This window comes from Danaus plexippus, chromosome 20, assembly GCF_018135715.1.
Source record: "Danaus plexippus chromosome 20, MEX_DaPlex, whole genome shotgun sequence".
Classification (NCBI taxonomy): domain Eukaryota; kingdom Metazoa; phylum Arthropoda; class Insecta; order Lepidoptera; family Nymphalidae; genus Danaus; species Danaus plexippus.
The window spans coordinates 6,610,354-6,633,238 of NC_083550.1; the positions used below are offsets into that span (position 1 = coordinate 6,610,354).

Here is a 22,885-nt window from a genome sequence, read left to right on the forward strand (position 1 = left end):
CATCTAGATGGTAGAAATCCTTTGTTTCAGGAACCATATGCTCCGATCTGCTTATCTCACCTGTCCTCGTGACCTTCACATTCGAAATATTTAAGTATTTTGTTACAAAATTAAAATGCTCGGGAATTTTGGATGAACATTTTAAATATATATATTAATTTCACTGATAGTATCTTGAGACAGGATCTTCGTCATTTTGAAGCTAGAGTCTATTGATATTTAACTTATGAAGCGCCGTACTAATGAATGAATGTCAACCGTAGCAGAGGCTAAATATTATTAATCTGTTAAAAGTAAAAAGTGAATGAATGAGACGGATTTATAAAGGCGAGCGGTTGGATCACGTCCGGTAACCATCACGCGTCTTAATTCAAGTAGCGACTTCCGGTCACTTCACTGCTAGGGTTCACGATCACCGTACGATTATTATTAACTATGAATAAAAAAAAACTCACGATATATTTTATACCCAGGCTGTCATATAACATTTGCCAATATAAAATAGTCTATACGAATATGAATTAATTATAATTTTAAAACAAACACGTCTCTGACAGGATAGCTGTTGTATATATTATAGTTATATTAAAACAATCAATAAATCAACTCTCCAACAAGTATATAAACTCGCCAACAGTCGATGCTCGAAGCAGTACATTAAGTACGATACATATTAAATCGGATGTTAACTAGAATTTTTGCAAGGCAATTACTTCATTAACATACCGTTTGACGCGCGATGTTGAGTTAATTGGCGCTTATTAGCACTTTAGAGAAACAAAGGACTTCGTTTATACTGAACGGATAATCAAACGGTGTTACTTAGAAGGACACGCTGGATATATATGTTTAATATGTAATGTTTATTTAGGTAATTTGTTTATTAGGCCCATCACACAGCCCTCGTCCTCGTTGTATATAATAAACAATGGGGTCCTGTCCGCCTGTAACCGTTAGTGACCCCCGCCGCTTAATGAATCACTGCCTCGGTATAGATTTGTATTGGAATTAGTGAATCAGTCATTATTTTAGTGGAGCTGCCGTCGCGGGCTAAGTGTATAATATAAGTTAATAAGTTAGTAAGAGAGGAAAAGGTTCCTGTACGTGTGGTTATCTAGACACGACATAGGCCTTGGGGGCCGGTTGTTGCTCAATCAGGCGACTTTCTTGAGACCTTTGATGTTACCGGTTCAGGAGTTAGATCTCACGCTTGCTTTGAAACACTTCTGATCGGAGTAGATCTTACTCATTGATTCTGGTAAAATATAATGCGTACTCATATAAGAAATGTTTCCCTGTTCCTAATTAAACTACAGCTGGTGATCTCCGGCGTATTTCATCAACTCGTCTCCGTCAACAGTAATGCGCAATTTCCCATTCATCCCATTTACATCTGCATCTAACGAGGACGGAGGAAGGTAGGCGGTCACTCTATCCCATCCTCATTACCTTTCTTCACGCGATCGGTTCAATTGTTTCAACTGGCTCTTTCCTCCGCCATCCGATATCTGTAACCGATAGCCGAGTTCATTAATCCCTAGATTTGACCTCATCGACCCTGAATCTGAGGATTACATGTTCTTAGGGACGGTGATGAGTTACACGCGGTGTGAGATGATCGAGCTAGCTGGAGATTAGGCAAACAAGGCTATCAGAGATAAGTTCTCATTTATTGTAACTGTTATGTATTAAACCTGTACCAGCTATCATTGTATCTTTAAAATAAACCTCATGACATTACAATTTGTACAAATTGACATGATCGTGTAAGGCTGGCAATTACTTTGAAGGTTTTAATACAATTTTTTATAAAAAAATACTGTTGGACATCATCTGAACGGCTCGCTGATAAGTATATTATATATTTTTTAATCAGATAAAGTAATCGTACCATAATATGAAAGTATATGTCAATCTGTATATATATATTATTACATCACGCCAATTAATTTTATATATGTCAAAGGTAAATTAACTCTCACATACTTATATCTTTTTGTATTAAAAATTGTCTCTTCATGTTAAAGATAATATTTTATAATATAATAAAAAATAATTTAGGACCATGTTCTAATACAGCCTTGTATGGAAAAGAAAATATTTTTGAAGCGTATAACTTATATGTGAATAAAACAGATGTGTTATGTGAGGTGTATGGAGGGACAGGTCATTAGGCGTCAGTTCCGAAAGCATTCACAGTGATAAGTAAGGAAGTGCATGAAATCGTTCCTCGGGCGAGTCGTAAGGGCATGAGGCTGCGGCGCCCGAGGCGACCTCACCAAATTGGGAAGACCTTGTTCGGAGGTCGCACCAAAATATGTCACGATATCGTTTTGAACAATTACGCATACTGTTGAAACACAAACATTTAACGAAAATTCGATTAAAATAAATAGTATTTTAATAAAACCTTTATTGTTACACGACTAATGAAGTTGTTCTGTTTTAAACGACTTGTCTTTATCGTATGCTGTAGTGTAATGTATGACTTATGTAGGTACATCTGATTGGATTTGTTATGTTATAGCTGTCAAGCGAAATGCAAATGTTTCTGTAACGATATCCGATCCTTCAAAATAATGCCTCCTCTGATAATTTTTGTAATGACTTTGATGTTTCTAACTTATTTTATAAAAAAGCTATATAGTTTAATGTATTTTCTCTTTAGATAAATGTTATGACAGATCTAATTCATTTATTTTTTTGTAAGATACGCTCATTTATTCCATCCAATATATTTATTTTTAGTGATACAAACCTTAATATATACTAAAATAATCAGGCTTACTTATAAAAATATATGTAATTTAAGTTTCTATAGCTTTGTCAACCAAATTCAATTATATTCTCTTCCACTTTTGATTATAATCAATAAACGAAGTCCTGTCTCTACAAGTGAAATAGATTTTCCCTATAATAAACTCTCAATATTAAAATAACATATTTATTTGGCTCTAGAAAATGTCTCACTGTGATATTTAGTATAATACGATAATATTTGAAATATTTCGGATGTAAGTGTACTCATGAAGAAGTGTCTCCCACGTAAACCTTGTGCCAGTGAGTTGAGTCAAAGCATGTACGCCTGTCTTATGTGTTACTAATGCGCTGGCGCCTCGCTGAGAACCACTCGCAGAGCTTAGATCATCGTAAAGCTCAGACCTCAGATATTAGATAACACATCATTCATGATACGGAGACATCTCAACAAACAAGCGGTTTTAATGGAGCGGTCACAGCATTTTCATATTGTACCTACTAGTTACCATTTTACCATTGTTAGCATTGAGTAAAGTAATACATATTTAATAAGAAATAAGTTAATTACCAAATTAGGTTAATATAAAACCGTTCTCGATACTGTTCACACGAAAGTACGGAACATACATACACACAGTCACTTTTTTTTATCTTTAATATGTTATTTTCATAATAATACACCAGAGTAAACTATAACGTTAGCTGTGTTTATCTCGACGTTTACAATCTAACTTGAAGTAGATCCCTGTGGCATGTAAATTATCAAATTCTCGTTCAAACAACGCCTTAAATGGTTGTAACAAACAGACACACGGAAATATGCACATTTTATTATACATTAGTCACTGTGTATAAGAATGTGAGAAAATACATATGAAGGAGCTAGTAAATTAAAAAATAATAATGCTCGCTTTTAAATTTAAATAAAATTTATATTTTTTCGGAGATAATTAACTTGTAAAGGACAAATTGGACTTGTATATTCGCACGGTAATTGCTATGTACAAAACTGAATATAATAATAAAGTAGCTTTGTGTGTATGTGTGTGTGTGCCTGAAACGATTCTCTATAAATCCCAATAGCAGCATTGTGAAGTAAAACGCCGGTGTTGGCGTAATGGTGCCAAGGTTGAACAATCAAGGGTAATTTGTAGCCGCGTAAATATACCCCGGGGTAATACCTCGACAGCTGATGTATTGATATCTTAAATACTGTAATTAGTCGGAAAATCTAGAAATCTCAGCGCAAATATTTATAAACACTTACCGATCCCCGACACTATATCATAACCTTTATTATATTTTAGATAAATTAATTCTGATTTTTAACTCGTATACCGTTTCTTATAAAATGAAATAAAAAAGAACAATATGTTGATTTATTTCATATATTTCATACTAATGAACATGTCCGCATCAACTATTGTGTGAAAACAAAGAATTTTTTTTTTTTTTTTAAATATGTGCTTCGTAAGTCGTAGGTGGTGATTAATACCTCGACTGATTCTTATTTAATTAATTTGCCATCAACCTTCGCCTGTACATCGTCACGAGAACACGCACAAGGTTCTTTATTATTTGAGAGAAAAATCTCTTAGTCATAGACGACTAAAGCTCTGACGACTTATTGATGCAGCGCACCAGCAGCCAGAAATATCGAGAATACGATAGATTTCAATTCCAATTACATTCAGTATTTTGAAATACTCGATGAATGTCACCAACATTCAACCCTCACTTATATTAAAGTAAGTAGTGTATACACAATGTCCATTGTAAATTTGGTCATTTCCTAAAACACCTCTCGCCTAATTCACAGTCATGAAACATAATTATAGACACATTCTGCTGTAACTTGAAATTACCTTAATTCGTGGCATATAATATGTATGATACTAGGACTTCAATATATAAACTATATCAAAAATATAATGATATATAAGATGTGTAATGTAATGAATCATATATTATATTCTCACAAATCTGTTAATCGATACTACTTCTCAAACATCATCGTTCAGACAATTCGCTGAGTGGCTTCTGGTCACAACATCAACAGTCGGTTCTCGGAACAACGCCAAGTGATTCCGATAATTCATATACATACAAACGTTCCACTTAGAATCATCTACATCTGTGACTGCAATTACCTTACACCTTACGCATTAGACGGAGTGAGAGTGAGAGTGAGTCCAGAACATGTATGTAAGTCCGTGTAATTACATTAAGAGCACTAAATAAATTTGTTTTATGGCAACTTCGATGTTATCGAGTTGAGAACGGTGCGCCTCGAGTCGGCATTCAAGGAGCGCGTGGGTTGGTACGGGCTGTGATGCAAACTTAGGCTTATGGCGAATGTGTTTTAAATAAAACATGTTCTACAAGTAAATGTTAGTGTATGCAAGTTTAACATACTAGCTAATAGTCAATTGACAACAAATACATATGCACGATTCATCTCTGATTCAACTCCACACACGCTGACGCCTCCGCTTCTCATATTCTAGATATTATTATATATTCTACACCATTATAATAAAAAATCATTTAAAGCGAACATTTTCCATGGTAGACATATATTGAGTGTCGTACTCTTCTGCCTTGTACCGCATCTCTCGAGCGCATGTTGATCGCATTGGCGCTAAGGTCGCCCGGATTCTGGCGGATGAAATTTAAGAAATTCACTATTAATCCTACAGTTAACAACTATATTCATTAAAGATCATTAACGGGAGGCTCTGTTGCTAGTGTTGAGATATGGATTGATATCTCCATGTCACCTTCGCCGTCTATTCGCTTGGTTCATAACAATCCTATCGTGTTACATATAAATCAATGATGAAGTATTAGGTGTCTTCTGTGATCATTATGATACCGTTACATATTTAGTTCAAAGCTTGTGTAATATATTATAAGTAGTTTAGAACCAGAGCGTCACTCCAACTGAATGTCCCGTGTCATTATAATACAAAGTTACACTTTTTTCTATTATGGTGATAGAGTGATAGGAATACAAAGTATCGGCGCCCTTTGTGCGCTCCGTGACGTCGCCGCGGCTTGAGGGATTTACTTTCAGATTAGAACGAATACCATTATAGTATTGAATATTATAAAAATAAATGTACTACCTCGGCAACTCGGAAACTTAACTGGCTCTGTATAAATATACGATTTGAATGAAAATAAATATTTTTCAAGATTCATGATATTTAACTAACGAATGAACCAATGAAGATCTGTACCGAAAGCTCTCCTTGAGGTTTAAATTAATAATGTTTAGAGTAAGTCTATAATAAGTTTGTTACACTTACTCTGTGTTGTCAACAGAGCAAGTATGGAGAGCCGCGTGGGTCTCGACTACATCGTAGAGCATGCGGAGTACGCCGGCAAACTCGCGGCGGCGCTCATGACGCCAACAGCCGCTGTGAAAAAACAAGTAAGTTACCCTGATCAGACTAATATTATAAATACGAATGTTTCTCACACAGCACTTAACTTGAGAACAATAAAGGGGAAAAGTGAATAAAGTCACGGACAAAAATCAGTATATTAGACTATTGTAGGCTTCCGACATTCCTTGTTTTCATTCTATATTGACAAATGACATAGTGTCAAACGAGATCAACCCAATCACTTATAGGATCCTCGTGGCCCCTCCTCCTCCATATTTCGATAATTCGCAATATTTTTCTGTCAATCTCCCAAACTTCTAGGTCTTTGAACTTCTATCAGCGCTCTGTGTGTACAACGCCGACGGATACGCCAGGGCAGTCGACACGCTCGACAGATACAAGGTAACACAACTTCGCTGTAACAGAACACAATATTAATCGCTTGTTGTGACACCCCTTGCACATAAACTATAATCCTTGAAACATTTTAGACACTGAAGGGTGATCGCTACCGTCTGTCCGTGGTGGTAGAGGAACTCAAACAAGCTACCACCATCGACTACAAAACAGCGCTCGTGGCATTCGTCAACTGTCTGATAATATCCGCCCCCCGGCTGCCGGACAGGATACGAGTGAGGAATGAGTTTATTGGTGAGTCTACGAGCGAGTGAGTTAGTCAGTTACTATTGACTACATCTGTTTTAATATTTGTTTTCTTTGTCTTATCCAGGACTCGGTTTACTCTCTACGCTTAGCAGTTTAAGGTAATCATTTCAACAAATATGTACCCCATTTATAATAAAGTATCTACTGAGGCTGTTATAAAAAAAAGCTATTTTTTCCTTTTATAATATGATCCTGTCTTCGTGACTAAGTCTCTTTACTATATTCAATATCGCATAAATAATGTATAATTAATGTACATTTCAATTTATTTTAATGTTTTGTTATTTTCATTGCTGCGAAGTTTTGATATAATAACGTAAGTAAAAGATAAAATATGTCAATTTTTTTTTTGCCCCAATAAAGTTTAATTACCATCAGTAACAAACTACAACACATAGAATTAATTACAACTTCCGGTACAAAGTCCGCAAGTAAAATACTAAAAAGGCATCGAGTGGGCGAATTTGTCTCTCGCCCGATTTGGAGACCGCGATGAATAATCATGAGCAAAAACAGAGCGGCGCGACCGTTTGGACGGAGAAAAAACATATCGGCTATTACGTTACATTTATTGTGGAAAAAATAAGACGCGGGCAAAAAATATACGTCGGAACGGAGTAGTTGTTATCATTTATAGTCATTTGTATTTTCTTAGAATAATTATTTGTTTGGAACGACATTCTTCATCCATTTATCATTTCCTGTAAACGTCCTCTTACGAAAATATATAACTAGAGTACTATAGATTAATAACTCTGCTTCTGAAAAGATTACAAAATGACATTATTCAGGAGAACATTAGACACTGCGCAGTCGACTGATAGCGACGTCCCTGAGACTGGTTTCCAATATTTAAGGCTTAGTATATACTATAGTAGTCATTATGTTAGTTGTGCATGACAAACATACTCCGATCGTTATCCAGACACGAAGCTGCTTCTCATCCGAATCTCGGCGTTCAGCTAGACGTCTTCGAGGAGCAGAGAGAGAGTGACGAGGCTCACGGACCTGGAGGAATCAATCTCAACTCACACCTCGACGTCTTCTACGCTATACTCAAACAGGTAGGAGATGCATTCACAGAGAACGCCTCCACAGTTAATGACAAATGTATACACGAATTAACTGTAGTTAAGCGAAGGACCTCCATCCCGGAAGGCGCCGGTTCGAATCCTGTTCGTGCTAATGAATTATACATTCACCTATGCAGTTGGTCTCACATTTACGTATGATGTTTGATTCAGGTATCAGACACCCCCCAAGAGATCCCGTTCCTCAGTATATTGCAACACTTACTCCGAATAGACCCTAAGGAAGCTGTCAGTGATATAGTGTGGGATACGGCTGAGACACTCGTACACCGGGCGACCCTGCTGGAGACGAGAGAAGATGCCGCTAAACTACTACGAGCTCCGAGCGTTCAGGTGAGAGGAGATTCACAAAAACTACATTGTACTCCAATAAATACGTACTGTGACTGTTACACATGCATTTAAAATTATCTTTGTTACAAAAGATTTTCAAATGTTATATTTCCATCTCACTTTGGTTGGCAACATATAATTCTAACGTCTTTATCTGTCAGACCAAAATGGTGTGCGCGTGTCAACACCGTGAGGCCGGCTCCGCGAGGAAGCAGAGTCTCCAGCGAGCGCTGTCACCACCACCCGCACCACCAGCTCCGCCAGCTCCGCCCGCGCCACCTGGTTAGTGGTACCGCCATATCATAACACCCACTCACTTAGACCCTTACGCTAGTTGATACGCTAGTTGATATTTCAACTACCTTTACGCTAGTTGAAATAGCATTGCGTACTTTCGTTATTGGTAGCTGCAGGTACTTCCTATCTTAATGTTAGCTTGGACCATTTAGATTAAGAGGTGTTCTTAGAAACTACAGTGAATGGACATAAATTGAATTTATATTTCTCATAACCGTCGTCCCATCTACAGGATCTCACGCCCCCCTCCCTCCCTTACCGCCCGCTCCCCCAGCTCCCCCTGCCCCGCCGGGTCCTCCCCGCTCGGGTCCCCCTCCTCCTCTCCCGCGCCGTCCACCCCCACCCCCACCTCCGCCGCCAGTGGTGGACGTGAAGCTGCCGCAGCAGGAGACTCCTCTACCGAAAACGAAAATGAAGACGATCAACTGGAACAAGATCCCCAACAGCAAAGTGAGTAGATTTTTTTGCAAAGACATAGTTAGTGGATCATGGTGAAGTTTATAATTATTATTTTCAGATCGTGGGCCAGAACAACATCTGGTCGCTGGTAGCGTCGAGTCACAAACACTCGCCTAAAGCAGAGCTGGACTGGACTGAGATCGAGGGGCTGTTTTGTCAACAGGTCAATAATGATATTCATTGTGATACTTGATAGGATTCCAAATGTATAATATTCTAGACTGAGAGAAGAATTTTAACTCTCCAGCTCCAGCCGCCAGGGTCCGCAGGCTCGTCCCCCCGTCTCGGGCGCAGTCCCGTCTGCGACAGTTCAGGAGAACGAAAGCCCCGCAAGGAACCCTCGGAGATCACACTCCTCGACGGAAGCGCAGCCTCAACGTTAACATTTTCTTGAAGCAGTTCCGCAGGTACATTACATGAAAAATCTCTCACACGAGTCGATCCGCTGCTCGATCGCTGCTTCACTACTGTGTTCACGACGTAACTTTCAGTTCCAACGAGGAGATCATACAAATGATCCGTGAAGGAGCTCACGACGACATCGGCGCAGAGAAACTCCGCGGACTCTTAAAGATACTGCCCGAGATCGACGAGTGCGAGATGCTGAAATCCTTCTCCGGTGACGTCACCAAGCTCGGGAACGCCGAGAAATTCCTCCTGCAACTCATCCAGCTGCCCAAGTCAGAAACATATCTTATTTCATTCATGACTTGTCTATAATACAATCATGACATCCAAAACACTTTCATTGCCCAACTATAAACCGGCAAACCTCTCCCCAAACAGCCATGTTGTTGCTGAGCGGTTTGTTTTCTGTCATCAGCTACCGTGTTCGCGTGGAGGCTCTCCTGCTGAAGGAGGAGTGGTCGTCCACCGCAGGCGCACTGGAGACAGCGGTCAACGCGCTCCTGGTGGCGGGAGATGACCTCATGTCCTCGAGAGCCATACAGGTACCGAGGATATACAAAACACTACAATATGGACTAGTTGTAGAAGTTGCTGGCAGATATTGGTATATTAAACTTAAAAGCATCAACATTTAATGAAATCATGATGAGATAATGAAGGAAATGTTTACTTACAAACTCAGTAACAGAAATCACCAGATTTTTTACATTATATTGGAAAAGGCTCATAGCACACTTTCCAAGGCGTTAACTATATATTATATAGGAAGTTCCAGGTTGGGATCCTGTTCGTACCTATATTTTGCATTTTACTCCTGTAAATCAGTTCAAACATATATACATATTTGTATATATGTACGTGTTGACTGTAACCATCCTACCAAACTAAGGTATCCTTACTGTGATAAATTGTATTAACCCGACTTTCCATCAGGAGGTGCTATACATCCTGCTGGTGGCGGGTAACTTCCTGAACGCTGGAGGGTACGCGGGCGGAGCAGCCGGGGTCAAGCTGTCCTCGCTACAGAAGCTCACCGACATCCGCGCCAACAAACCGGGGATGAATCTGATGCACTACGTTGCCATGGTGAGATGGGCCACTGTCCATGGGACGGAGATACTGGCATTGCATAATAAACAACAACACGGACAGACAGCGACTGCTATTGAAGTAGATTCATTATTGTTAGCAATCATAGGACGTGATTAGAAAAAAATGGCCCAGAAATAACTGTCACGGAATGTTGCGCGATAACTTATATATAGCTTTTGTAATCCAAATGTGACGGAAGCAGAAGTAGTGTTCAGGGAAATAATTATAATCACTGTATTGGACTCACGCTATTAGTTTCATTGGATATTGAACCGTTACATGAACTGATCACAGCAAGCTGAACGGAAGAACAAGGAGCTGGTGCACTTCGCGGATGACATACGAGTGCTGGAGGAGGCCTCGAAGGCCAGCGTGGAACAGCTGCACAACGAAATACACACCCTCGCCAACAGGATCCACACCTTGAAGAGAGATCTGCATCACACCAGCGAAGACATCCGCCTCCAGTCGGGGGATTTCCTCCAGGTTAGAGGAACGATGCCTACCATTAACTGTCCTAACTTATATCATATGTTAAAATCTTATATTTTTTACTAACTTGAACGCCATGGGGCTGTTAGTCTAATCTTGGACCAGAACTTTATCATCATACTATATATCCGTCATCAGGTAGCGGAACGCGAGGTGGCAGCCCTGAAAAAGGATATGGAGGAAGTGGAGGGGATGAGGAAACAGCTCGCGGAGTTCTTCTGTGAGGATCCGGTGTCCTTTAAACTGGAAGAGTGCTTCAAGGTATATCATCACACATCATCTAAATTACAGCGGAAGTGAACTGTTTTAACCTTCTGAACTTATCATACTATTTTTTCTCCAGACGTTCGTGTTATTCTGCACCAAGTTCCGTTCGGCCGTCGCAGACAACGAGAGACGGCGAACGCTGGAACAACAAGCGGCGGCCAGGAACAGGAACAGGAACAAGATGCAGAAGAAGACCGGGGACGTGCTGGGGAACAACGACTTAGGTACATTGACCTGTTACGATATGATGTGATATATGTATATGATAGAATTATTTTAGTCCACAGCTGTGTCTTGAAAAATGTAAACTATATATGAATCGTACACAACTGTGGTCTTCGTCAAGGGTGTGTACATCGCTAGTACAAGCACATGCTTGTACTGTCGATGGTGTCCATGGCTGGTGTTGTCTTCCAGGCGGCAGTGTGTGCAGTACTCCTGTGTCGGAGAGCGAGTCCCTGATGGATTCTCTGCTGCTGGACATCAGGAACGGTCTCGGCAGACGGTCGCTAAGAAAACCCCACGAACCATCCCCGTCCCCCGGTATGTCCACGTTGTTAACGTATTCCATAATAAATTCAGTAATTTTTATCATACATAGTAAAATTGCTACCTTTTTATTGTTAATATCCTTTCTTCTATTGAACTCTACGTGTGCATAAATAACATATATGTATCTATCAAAGTTGAAGTCACTCGTGGAACATGTTGGTGAATATTGTCTAACCCCGCTCTCCTCGTAGACGCGACTCCCCCCGGTAGTCTCCGCCGTCGTTCCCGCGCCTCCCCGGACGAGGACGGGCTGATGGAGTTCCTCCGCCACGCCTCCCCCGCGGCCGACGACCACAGGGAAAGAAGCGCCTGGGGAAGCCTCGGTAAGACTCTCCCTCCCATTAGGGTAAAAACTAATATGTGGGAGAGAAATAATGAAAGGAATCACTACCGAAAAAACAAAATATTGAACAAGTATTGTGGTAGTCCTTGCAATGCAAAAATTAATTTTCCGATGCTGAATAACATATGGAGCTATACGTAGGAATTACTTGTCTCAGAAGCTTCCCGCACCATACCCAGTGCAGACAAGTAACAGACAGTGTAACAACGCCTCCGTGTTCTGTTTGCAGATCGCTCCTGGTCTCGGCGGGCTCCGGTCCGCGCTCGTCTGGAGCTTCCGGACCGAGAGCGTGCGCCTCCCTCCACCCCGCAACCCTCCACCACCCCCGGGGACAACCCCAAACCCAAGTAAGTATATATATAAGAGCTTCGTCTGTTCATATCCATCACGGGCGTTGTAACGATCGGAACTCCAATAGGAGCACCCTTGTACTGTCCAATATCTTATTGCTCAATTTCTTTACAACTTTGTTTAAAATCACAGTCGATTCATCAGATGAATAGCTATTACGAGCCAATAGGTTGGCGAGTGCAGTTCGCTTGGCGGCTGACAGTAGTGCGGCCGCCGTCCTCACTCCACTTTGTGATATTAAAACCTAATAAAACTAATACTAAGAAATAAATTATAATCAACAATAAATTGTAAGGCAGTAATTGCACTCTTTATAATTAAACTTTGCCTTTTTTGCCCTTTCCCTTTCCTTTTTCCCACCCTTTCCTCTCCCTCTTCCCCAAATAAGGGTGGCAACGCATCCGCAATATTTTTTTTGCATATGTCCATGGGTGACAGCGCTACCTCCATTAGGTAGGCCGACTGCTCGTGTGCCCCCCTTTGACATAAAAAAAAACTACTTCAAAATCGTCATATATATTATTAAATAATCTATTTGACTTTCTTCGGCCTATGTATGTTGTGTCTGGTGCCCTTGGTGTATTGAAATTTCAGTCGAATGCCTTCCGTCTGTAGTTTGGCGAGACCCGGGTAACAACATATAATCACTACATATATTTCCATTTATAGGGAGTGGCGTCAGAAGATCGAGTCCTGGCTTCGCGCGAACAGCGAGGAGGAGCGCCGGGCGCCGTCCCCGAGCGCGGCTGCCCCGGCCTCGTCCTTGGCCCCGGCCCGGGCCCGCTCCCTCCGAGTGCTGCATCGGCGCTCCTTGAAAACGACTCCGGTAACTTCAATTATTTTTTTATTAGCAACTGCATAGTGCTCGGACCGGACACCATTCCACCTAATGGTTCACAGAAATGTCGTCTGAGACGTCAGTCGTAGAGAGCGATCTTCTACTCACTCTTCGCGAGTACCCAGAGCTGTTCCGGCCAAAGTAAAGGTCGAGGATCCCTGAGTACCCTAAAACTGAAGGTGTTCAGTGTTCTCTAGGGAAACATTTTGAAGTGGGAGTAGGGATGAAAATACTGCTCGTCCCAAAGAATGCACACGCTTGTCTCGGGGGCTCTCATGCCCAGAGGTATACTCGTTTGTTCGTCACTCAGGTTGATGACTGTCAACAACTGATCTATCATCTGAGTAAATAACAACCAATACCGGCGGGGTGTTAATATGAAGCTCAGACAAATAAGAGACCATGAGCAATTACACAAGGATTACAGAGATTAGAATAAGGGTAGTAGTAAGGTTCATGGTGATAAGGCAAGCAGGCTAGAAGTTAGCCAAAGCTTCAAGGACGTCCAGTGAGAGCTTCAGCGTTGATCCTGAGAGCTTTCCTTCCTTGTTGTGTGGCGTGCACCAGGAGATCATTGGACTTCGTTCGGCGATAATGATACTGAGGTCGCTGAGAAGATACTCTCACGATTCCATGCTCTTACAGAATATTAAAAAATACCAACCCGATATGTAACAGCAAGGTTCATTATATTCGCATCATTTGAATCATGCGACACTCCAGTTCCCGCTAATAAATATTAAATGAATGCAATCTTCCTCCTCAGAGAGCGAGCGCAGTACACTGGACACGCTGACGGCGGAGGGCGGCGGCGCGGCGGCGGGAGAGAGGGGCTGGAGACCGGAAGTGCCCACAGACACGGACCTCGTGAAGGCCATCGAGGTCGTCGAAGGTCAGTAACACTCAAACACACACTCATGCGCACATCACCGTACACGGGCACGCACACTCAGGCGAGTTGTAGTTACCGCAATAGTTTCTGATGACTTATCATTATTTCTTTAAATCGCCAGATGTTCAGCCGAAAACAATAGAGACAGGATACCGTGGAGAGAGAACGGAGGAGAACGAGGAGATACGGCGACTGAGGAGACAGAGGTCACGACCGCAGATGGAGTCACAACCACTCGTGGCCATCACGGAGGAGAGGAGGAGGCTGCCGGACATCACCGTCACCAGGGATACAGTACCGACAGACACTCACGTAGAGGGGAGGTCGATTCGGAGAATTTAGGAGACCCCGCCCGTACAGAGGAAGATGTTCAGTCCGCCGCCTGACAGAGAACCCTGCAGAAGATTCCTACCGGCGATATCCAACACCAATACCAACGATAAGGCGTCCCCGGAGATGAAGGACCTCTGTCAGGAGATACTGGGCGATGGACAGTTCGACAGATTCTCAGCCGCGAGAAGAACGAGGCGGTACAAGAGAAGTACGGAGACCAGCTCCCCAGAAGACGAGAAGAAGAGCGCCTCGGAGCTAGTGACGGAAACACAAGTCACAAGACCTGCGACACTAGAAGTACAGGCCGCGTACCCGGCGGAAGAAACGAAGGAGGTCACGAGACCCTCGGAGACCAGAGACGACACAGAGAACAGGTTGAAGCGGTGGCAGGAACGATTGAAAAACCAAAGCAAAGACAAAACGCCAGCCAAAGACAAGGTGCCGTACTCGAGAATGAGGCGGCAGACCTCCATCAACCAAGAAGACGTCCAGAAAGCTATCAGGGAGCTGAAGTCTCCGACGCAGTCTCCCGCGGGCGTGTGGTCCAGGAACGCTTACAGGAGGTCTTTCAACGCTAAAACGGACAAGGTAACGCCCTCAGCCCCCGCTCCCGCCCCCGCCGCCGCCACCGGCAGCGGCACTCACGACAGAACAACGTCCCCGAGGATCTTGAAAGTGAAAAGCGAACACGAACTCAACGACGAGGGCTTCGAGGAGACGCAGAGTCTGAACTCGGAGAGCGCCTCGCAGGGAGCGTCCTCGGGCTGCGGCGTCGACTGCGAGTCACCCGTTCCCAAGAAAAACACAGAAATCCCAAAGAAAATAGCTACCAAAGACACGAGGCCGCCTCCGCGGATGCCGCTCGACCCCAGGCGAAGTCTCCCGCGGAGGCCGACCTCTCTGCGGGTGGAGCGCTCCGCGTCCAGGGCGTCTCTGAGGAGCTCCCGGAGTTCCTTGAACAGCTCGGCGTCCGTGGCGACCGTCAAGCGAGCGCCCACCATCAAACCCGTCCCCAAGCCGATCCCCAAACCGGCGCCCAGGGTACCGGCCTCCCGGTCCTCGTCCAGCGGCAGCTCCATCGGCACCTCCAGGCCCAAGGCCGACAAGACGTCCGGCTTCATGAGGCCCACGCAGGCCTCCAAGGTCCGAGGGTCCGCGGCGAAGACGAGCGCCAAGTGAACTGGTGGTTTTCGATCTGTTGGAACCTTCAGGCGCCGCGCGGACCGAGGCCGAAGCTTTCGATGACTGAGCTTTATGATAAGTCTTACCGTAGATCTGTCGGCATTAACGTAAAGTGAATATATATATCGCGCGCCGCCCGCCCGCCCTACGGACGGCGCGCTTTTATTTGTAAAGAGGATTCCGGTATCTCACACACGCATGTTACGGGTACGGGGCGGCGTGCGCTGTGATCGGTGATTTTTCATATTTTTTTATTAAAAAAATCTCATTAATCCCGGTCCGCCGCTCCCTCACGAGTCAACGCGAACCTTTCCGTCCTGTTCTCTCCGCGTCTCCTGTAACCTCACTCTGAACAGTATTTCTGGAAGCCCTCCATCATCAGTAACACGAGATCTGATTTTTATATAGCGTTATCGTAGCTGCAGCGTCCTGTGACGTCACAGCCCCGGCTCCCTAGATATAATTCTTAACCGATATTATTATAAATGTTTATTTTTACTAAAATATACATTAAATTTATATTCGACGTAACGATCTTTTATTTGTCGCTCCCGGACGCTTCCCCCGGCGCGGCGGATGGAGGTCAGGAAATAAAACTCTAAGTATGTCGTACGATTTAATAATTCAATACATAATATAATGATAAGAGAGTTCCTCCACGCCCCCGGCAGCTCCAGCTCTCACAGCAGTTGGTTGTCGACCAGCTCTCTCACCAGGTCCGTCATCTTGCGGCGACACGCGGCGTTGGTCGTCATCACGGGACGGACACACGCCTCGGGAGACGACTCGCTCTCCTGACACACACACACACACATACATGCTCCTTTATATGTAATACACACAAACATAGTCGGAACGTCGTTTCCCCTCGTCCAGGCGTCCCGCGCTCGGCGTGACCAAATAAACTTGAGTCGGTTTCAACATTTGAAAATAAACTTCAAAATCTGCCGAATCTGAAGTTTATCTTCACTCGTTGGAGGTAAATTAGTTTCTTATTAAAGTATAAACGAAAACCTGAAGGATCTTATAGCGAGCCAACGAGTGCTGATAATGATAACATATGAGATGTAACGGTAGGAACTCTGAAGGGTCAGGGCATTATAAAGTCATAGTGAGTCCTACAAAAGGTCGAAAGCTACTAAATGCAGGTGTAATCTGTGAGACCTTGGCCTGGTAGAGGTTGGGAGCCTCGTCGGAGTCGCAGGTCATGATGGGACACATGTCCAGCGCCAGCCCTAGACCGAACCGACTGCTGCTGCGGAACTCCTCCTGGACTCTGAACACAGACATACAGCACATTAGTTTATAACAACAGCAGACCGCTGCCAACGATATATAATTATTAGTTATCTCTATATCTTATATTCTTTTGGCCTATGTTTTTAGTTTTCCTTTGTATTATTTTTTGTCTAATAGTAATCTCAGTATGTTTTGGCATGTGTGAAGCAAGCACCTCTTGTATGATGTCAGCTGTGTGAAAGTGTAACAAACGACTGGAGACCCGTTCCTGGTCGCCTGATGACAAACAGGTGTTGGAGGAATGAAATCCAGCGCACTCTCTCTACAATTTAATTTGGCTGGCTGTCCAATGGCTTTCTTGAACATTCTTTACCATAGACTTTGTTCCACTCTCCTGAATCTTGCCCCTGTTACTCCACACCTCCATCAATTCTTAGCATATTTTCTATTTACAATAAAGTGCAGGTCATAGCAGGGTAGAGGTAACGATAGGAATTGAAATTATTTCCTTAATTAGATACCTACATATCGAATAGCGTCTCCTTGTCCAAGGTGTCCCCGTTCATGAGGGTGAGAGTGGAGTGAAGGTTGTCGCTGTAGTATCGCAGGAGGTCGGAGAGATGCTGGGACCGCTGGGCCCTCTCCAGACAAAGATACAGGAGGAGAGCCAGATCTAGACCCGGGGACGCGTAACGAGCCAGTTGGAAGTCAACTATGTACATCTGGAAAATAGAGTTATATCATAAAGATATTGCTTTCTTCCCCAGCGAAAGGGACACTACATAAAAATTCAAAAGGAGAGCAAGAAAAAAGAATTCTATTATATATTTTACAAATAACTTGACAACGTGTAATAAATATAGTAATCAACTAATAGCAAAAATAACCTCCCCGTATGTAAACTTATGACGAGTGAGTTCTTTAAGGTAACATGTGTGTTTTCACTGACCCCTTCAATTTGTCCATTTTCTACTTTAAACAAAAAGTTATTGGTCCAGCAGTCTCCGTGGCATATGACAGCCAGCGGTTCCCTGGGCGCGACCATGTCCACCATCGATTGGAAGAACGTCTCCTCGCTACAGAACCGCCTGAACGGCTCCAGGTACTTGTCTCTGTCGGAGGACTCCTTAAGTTCCTCCTCCACCATAGCGATCGCGTTCCTGATGGCCTCTTTGTAGTAATTCCTGTAGTATTCCTCATTTTCCGGCAAAAAGAATACTACGAATATTATTTTATAATTTTAATTCATTTAGTATAAATATCAAGAAATAAATAACTATTAAACATTCTTACCTTCCGATATACCGTCCTGTATATTGACGAGATCGTAAAATCCTTCCGGGTCGTAATATTTCATGGCGAGTGACAGGGCGTGGAAGTGCGACAACTGCTTCAATACATAGTAACACTGATCTATGGTCAGTCCCTTCCTTCGATCAGGCATCACGTAACCCAGCTGTTTGAGGTCTTCCAAAATGACCATATCGTTTTGGGCCCAGTAACATTTGGGTATGCAGTCCAAGGGGTCGGTGACTTTCTCCCATTGGCTCTGGAAGTTCGTAAAGGCTGGCCATATTTTATTGTAGAACGCTACCTCATTACAGAACAGCTCGTCACTTTTGAAGGCCTCCCTACGCAAAATACTCTCCGGTAGACACTTATACATGATGGATCCCTCCCACGCCTCGTATATCTCAGTTTTCTCGTCCTGATCTGTCCGCTGGCGGACTCCCCTTAATGTTACTCGATACACCATCGAAGTGTAGTTGTCACCTCTCTTGGAACCCGGAGCTCCCTGAGTTAACAAACATTTAAAATGTTCTCAAATCATCCCATTAAAGTTATTAAGGAAACCAATATAGTGACCTCCTTATAATATACGATAAATAGTTAATACTCCTTCGTTGTGGGTGAATCAAATGTTGGTATTAATATAAGGAATATCACACCATGGTTTCACAATAATCAACTTCCGGTTGTTTTTGTGAATTAGTTACAACGTTCATTAATTAATTTATATATATTTGTATGTATATATAGTCTCAATAATTTTAGAAAACTTATATTGAACAGGTTCGTATGTCGCATGACCGTTAAAGAAACTTTATTTAATGAAAACTTGAAAAAAATTAGCCATTATTGATCGAAAATCTTTAAAAAGCGACTTAAAATCAGTGCAGATTATTAATGCGTCTTTTTATTTTTCTGTCATTTTCATTAATTATGAATACTATAGTCTGTTATTTTATTTCGTTCCAAGAAGAAAAAACTTTCTCAATTCTAATGTATTTTATTTTTTGTCAATATGAAAAAAACTGATGATTTTGGTTGTTTCTTCATATTCCTGAGATCCCATATAAATTTTAGCGAAATTTCAACGGCGGTTTCAAGAAATCCTGTACTTTTCTAAATAATTTTGTTTTTGTTGAGAATATATATAAGTATTTGTTTCGTATAATATTGTTTAACTGATAATTAAATTATTAAAACGTACAAAACTAATATTATATACAAAATTTTATTTATAACAAATAAATTAAATTCCTTATAATTTCTGTGTCTGCCGGTATATATATCTTTATAAATTTTTATAGAGGGTGAGTGCAATCCTCACTATAACATAACTTTCACCTTCAAGAAAAATCTCCTCCAGGCTAGATTAAGTCTTAAGGTTAAGGCGAAAAATATTATAATGAGGATGGGAGCCGGAAGAATTAGTACAGCGCCATCTAGTCTATTATAATTTAATTATTATTGTAAAATGACAAGAGAGATTGAGTGAAACGGAACGTAGTACGTAGTAGTTATATTTTTAATAAAATTAATTATAATAACTATTGAAATAATTTATTATGTTCAAAGTTTTTGTCACCATTCTTCTAGGGATGTTCATTATGTTGAAGATGTACAAAATAAATCTTGTTTTAATTAATATTATATATTGATGATTTATTATTGTAACGGTCTCTTCTTAAAATTCCAAGAACATTCTTATACTTGAGTTTTGTGACAAGACCGAGCTGTATTTGATAAACTCGCAGCAAAACGATTTACATAGTTTAAAATTATTCAAGATAAGAAAACACAACAGATTTAACAGTGAATTCTCTACTTAACTATTACAGTAAAAATTCTGGCTAAAACACAAGTAAGTAGCAATCACAATCCTCACCTCCATCTCTTGTATCTTGACATCAGGATAATCTTTTTTTAGAAGATCTTGAATGAATTCCAAACTGATAGATGTCATGTTGGTGCCGTCGACCGACCAGGGGACAGACTGAACGTCTGTATGTGGAAGTATTTTGCGACACTACCGGTATCAATAACTACAGCCGCTCATTGACTGATTTTTAACAATAAACGTGGACAACTAACGGTAGAAACGTTTTCATACACATAACTTGACTGACTAAGGATTGTTACTTAAAGATATCACACCACCCATCAATACTAAAAGTCATTTCTACATTTCTATTTTAATGAAGACTTGTTAACCATATAACCATGTTTTTTGTTTATTTTTAAGTATTTTTATGTTTAATGATCGAATACATGATGAAGGAATAGTATAATATAAGGTTTATTTTTCTCTATAATAATAAGCGGTACGATGAATCTTTTATAAATTAGACAATATTTTAAGAGTACCATATGGCCATCCTTCACATGGGTGTCTCATTATTAAATTGTTACAGTCGTGGGGTCGTTTAGATTGAATAATAACTTAGTTGCATCGGTACGGGCGTGCTTACCGTGATTGGTGCAATTTCCCGTAGGTATTTTTTGATATTCAAAATTGTAATAATTTTGTTATTCATTCCAAAAAATAAGTTTGATGAAAAATAATCTTTCATTATTAAAAGTGCTTTTTTTAATATATGCTTAATTACCAACTTTAAAGTTTTTTTTACGTTTAATGATAAACATTTATAAATTACGACAGTATTCGATTTCGCCGTAAAATGGAACGTTTTTGATAAATATCTCAAGAAAAAATATTTTGACATTTCCCTCCATAATGTAAAGGAAGAACGTTCGAATATCGTTTAAGTTTATAAAAAAAGGATATTGTGAAAAATAATTTGATAATTACGTGTTATATACATGATAATAAGTTAGGAACCAAATCTTATTTCATAAATAGTTTTATTTGTTAAAGTATCCAATGTTTACTTAATAAAATTATTTTATTTTATATATAGATATTATCTTATTTTGATATCAAAACGTCAGGTGTTATTTCCGAACGTACTTCCGAAAATTCATCTGACAGTTAAAACAGCTGTGATAGTTTTAATTTTCTTCGTTAATTTGAGGAAGTGTTTAAAAAGATTCTTAATCTATGTTAAAGTTTTAAATACGAAATGCCGGTTGATCAAATACAATACTCAGAGCGTTACAACGATGATGTCTATGAATACAGGTACGAATGTTCACACAGATAGATTACATGTTTCATGTATTATAACATAAATGTTAGACTTTAATTTTATCGTAGCTATTATTTTTATTTTAAAAAGCGTAACAATTTTACCTTTTTTATTCTCTTTAATCTGGTCAGCTTCATTTACTTTTAGCTTAAATTGGTTTCTAACCATCAACTCACATTTTTTTGTTAATAATTTAATACAAAAATATTGTTCTTAAATTATTACACCGATTTAATTGCAGACACGTCATCCTCCCTCCCGACATTGCGAGATTGGTTCCCAAATCTCATCTCATGACGGAAACAGAATGGCGCAACCTCGGTGTCCAACAGAGCCCTGGCTGGCTTCATTTCATGGTACACAACCCTGAACCTCATGTACTTTTATTTAGGAGACCTCGCACAGACATTCCCCCTCCCGTCAATGGTCTAGATGCGACCACTTCTTCAACGGTGAAAGTCTGAGCATAAAGTTATTTATATAGGCCATGATATTGTATGAGTTGATGTAATATAAAATATTAACACAGATTGTAAGAGGAAGTATAACTTATTTATATTAAATATTTAAGAATTATATACAGAAAATACATAGACATTAAAATTCTTTTATTGAGTGAATGACATTTGTTTCACCTTACAGCTTGAGTAATCAGTTAATGATATTATTGCTATTCACTGAAACAAAGAGGATTGTATAGAAACTAAAAATAACCAGTTTTTATTTTTAACTAATTATTTTTCAACATCAAGAAATTTCCTTTCATTATGTTTCATCAGGTCTAGTAGTACTAAAAATTTGTTTATTACTAATGTGTTTAACCGACTTGATATATGACGTATTTTGAGGTAAAGTTGCTGTTGTCGCTGTTTTCTACAGAGTATATAAAATGCTTCATAATGCGAGGTCTCCCTTAACATGGCTATAATTATTGTCTAAGACCTGAACACTTGAGGTGTCGTGGCGTCGGAATGAGGAGTGTTTGATCGTATGTGAATGAATGTTCATTATATTTACTGCGGAGCTTCAAAACTATATTGTTAATAAATATTTTATATAATTTAAATAAACTCGTCTTCTTTCTAACTTGTACCATATGCAATAATAATTACTTATTCGTAGCAGTATAGTTGTATAGACTTTTTTACACTATATTCAACTATACACACAATATTCTGTTTTTTTCTTGTGTTCCTAAATGTAATAATGTTATTGAGTTCACTTAAGATGGTATTTTCACATAATAATTTTATTATTAATTGTTCTATATAACTTGTTAATACAAATCTTTGTGTAAAAGCACAATGAGTCTCCAACAATGTACTCATATAAATACGTAATGATAAAGGACTAATTATAGTAACATATATCATACTCTATAATGTGCTTCTAACTAAATACTTTGCAGGTTTAGTTTATTTTGACAATATTCCTTAAGGAAATAAATGAATAATAATATTTTTCA

General features: G+C 40.4%; 3 protein-coding genes across 3 annotated transcripts in view; 2 read left to right on the forward strand and 1 right to left on the reverse strand.

The window, feature by feature from the left end:
- LOC133319462 (inverted formin-2-like) overlaps positions 1 to 16,274 on the forward strand; it is a 36,410-nt gene extending 20,136 nt beyond the window's left edge. The window contains 25 exon segments of the mRNA XM_061523944.1: positions 6,088 to 6,196; positions 6,474 to 6,554; positions 6,644 to 6,803; positions 6,883 to 6,916; positions 7,744 to 7,882; positions 8,063 to 8,242; positions 8,404 to 8,524; positions 8,772 to 8,989; positions 9,057 to 9,161; positions 9,246 to 9,360; positions 9,363 to 9,405; positions 9,490 to 9,678; positions 9,822 to 9,948; positions 10,340 to 10,492; positions 10,793 to 10,984; positions 11,129 to 11,251; positions 11,334 to 11,481; positions 11,675 to 11,800; positions 12,001 to 12,132; positions 12,382 to 12,499; positions 13,173 to 13,329; positions 13,529 to 13,685; positions 14,108 to 14,233; positions 14,355 to 14,527; positions 14,576 to 16,274. Of these exon segments, the coding sequence (XP_061379928.1) occupies positions 6,095 to 6,196; positions 6,474 to 6,554; positions 6,644 to 6,803; positions 6,883 to 6,916; positions 7,744 to 7,882; positions 8,063 to 8,242; positions 8,404 to 8,524; positions 8,772 to 8,989; positions 9,057 to 9,161; positions 9,246 to 9,360; positions 9,363 to 9,405; positions 9,490 to 9,678; positions 9,822 to 9,948; positions 10,340 to 10,492; positions 10,793 to 10,984; positions 11,129 to 11,251; positions 11,334 to 11,481; positions 11,675 to 11,800; positions 12,001 to 12,132; positions 12,382 to 12,499; positions 13,173 to 13,329; positions 13,529 to 13,685; positions 14,108 to 14,233; positions 14,355 to 14,527; positions 14,576 to 15,745 (4,389 nt within the window). The 5' untranslated portion in view covers positions 6,088 to 6,094 and the 3' untranslated portion in view covers positions 15,746 to 16,274.
- A 77-nt stretch (positions 16,275 to 16,351) lies between these two features.
- LOC116774060 (uncharacterized) lies at positions 16,352 to 20,308 on the reverse strand. The gene is made up of 6 exons (XM_032666689.2): positions 20,160 to 20,308; positions 18,281 to 18,782; positions 17,937 to 18,205; positions 17,513 to 17,709; positions 16,913 to 17,024; positions 16,352 to 16,542 (listed from the first exon to the last, which is right to left on the reverse strand). The coding sequence occupies exons 1-6, from the start codon at positions 20,235 to 20,237 to the stop codon at positions 16,429 to 16,431; spliced, it is 1,272 nt and encodes a 423-aa protein (XP_032522580.1). The 5' UTR covers positions 20,238 to 20,308; the 3' UTR covers positions 16,352 to 16,428.
- A 927-nt stretch (positions 20,309 to 21,235) lies between these two features.
- Positions 21,236 to 22,490, forward strand: LOC116774069 (cyclin-dependent kinases regulatory subunit-like). Its single transcript, XM_032666698.2, has 2 exons — positions 21,236 to 21,413; positions 21,662 to 22,490. Exons 1-2 carry the CDS (start codon positions 21,355 to 21,357, stop codon positions 21,882 to 21,884), a joined length of 282 nt encoding a protein of 93 aa, XP_032522589.1. The 5' UTR covers positions 21,236 to 21,354; the 3' UTR covers positions 21,885 to 22,490.
- The last annotated feature ends 395 nt before the right edge of the window (positions 22,491 to 22,885 follow it).

Bases quoted from the DNA above. Each gene is read 5' to 3' on its own strand.
- LOC116774060 (XM_032666689.2), bottom strand. From the start codon at position 20,237: ATGACATCTATCAGTTTGGAATTCATTCAAGATCTTCTAAAAAAAGAT. The intron at 18,783-20,159 runs GTGAGGATTGTG...TTGTTAACTCAG, and splicing joins TCAAGATACAAGAGATGGAG to GGAGCTCCGGGTTCCAAGAG. The intron at 17,025-17,512 runs GTAGGTATCTAA...GTCTGTGTTCAG, and splicing joins AAGGAGACGCTATTCGATAT to AGTCCAGGAGGAGTTCCGCA.
- LOC116774069 (XM_032666698.2), top strand. From the start codon at position 21,355: ATGCCGGTTGATCAAATACAATACTCAGAGCGTTACAACGATGATGTC. The intron at 21,414-21,661 runs GTACGAATGTTC...ATTTAATTGCAG, and splicing joins GATGATGTCTATGAATACAG to ACACGTCATCCTCCCTCCCG.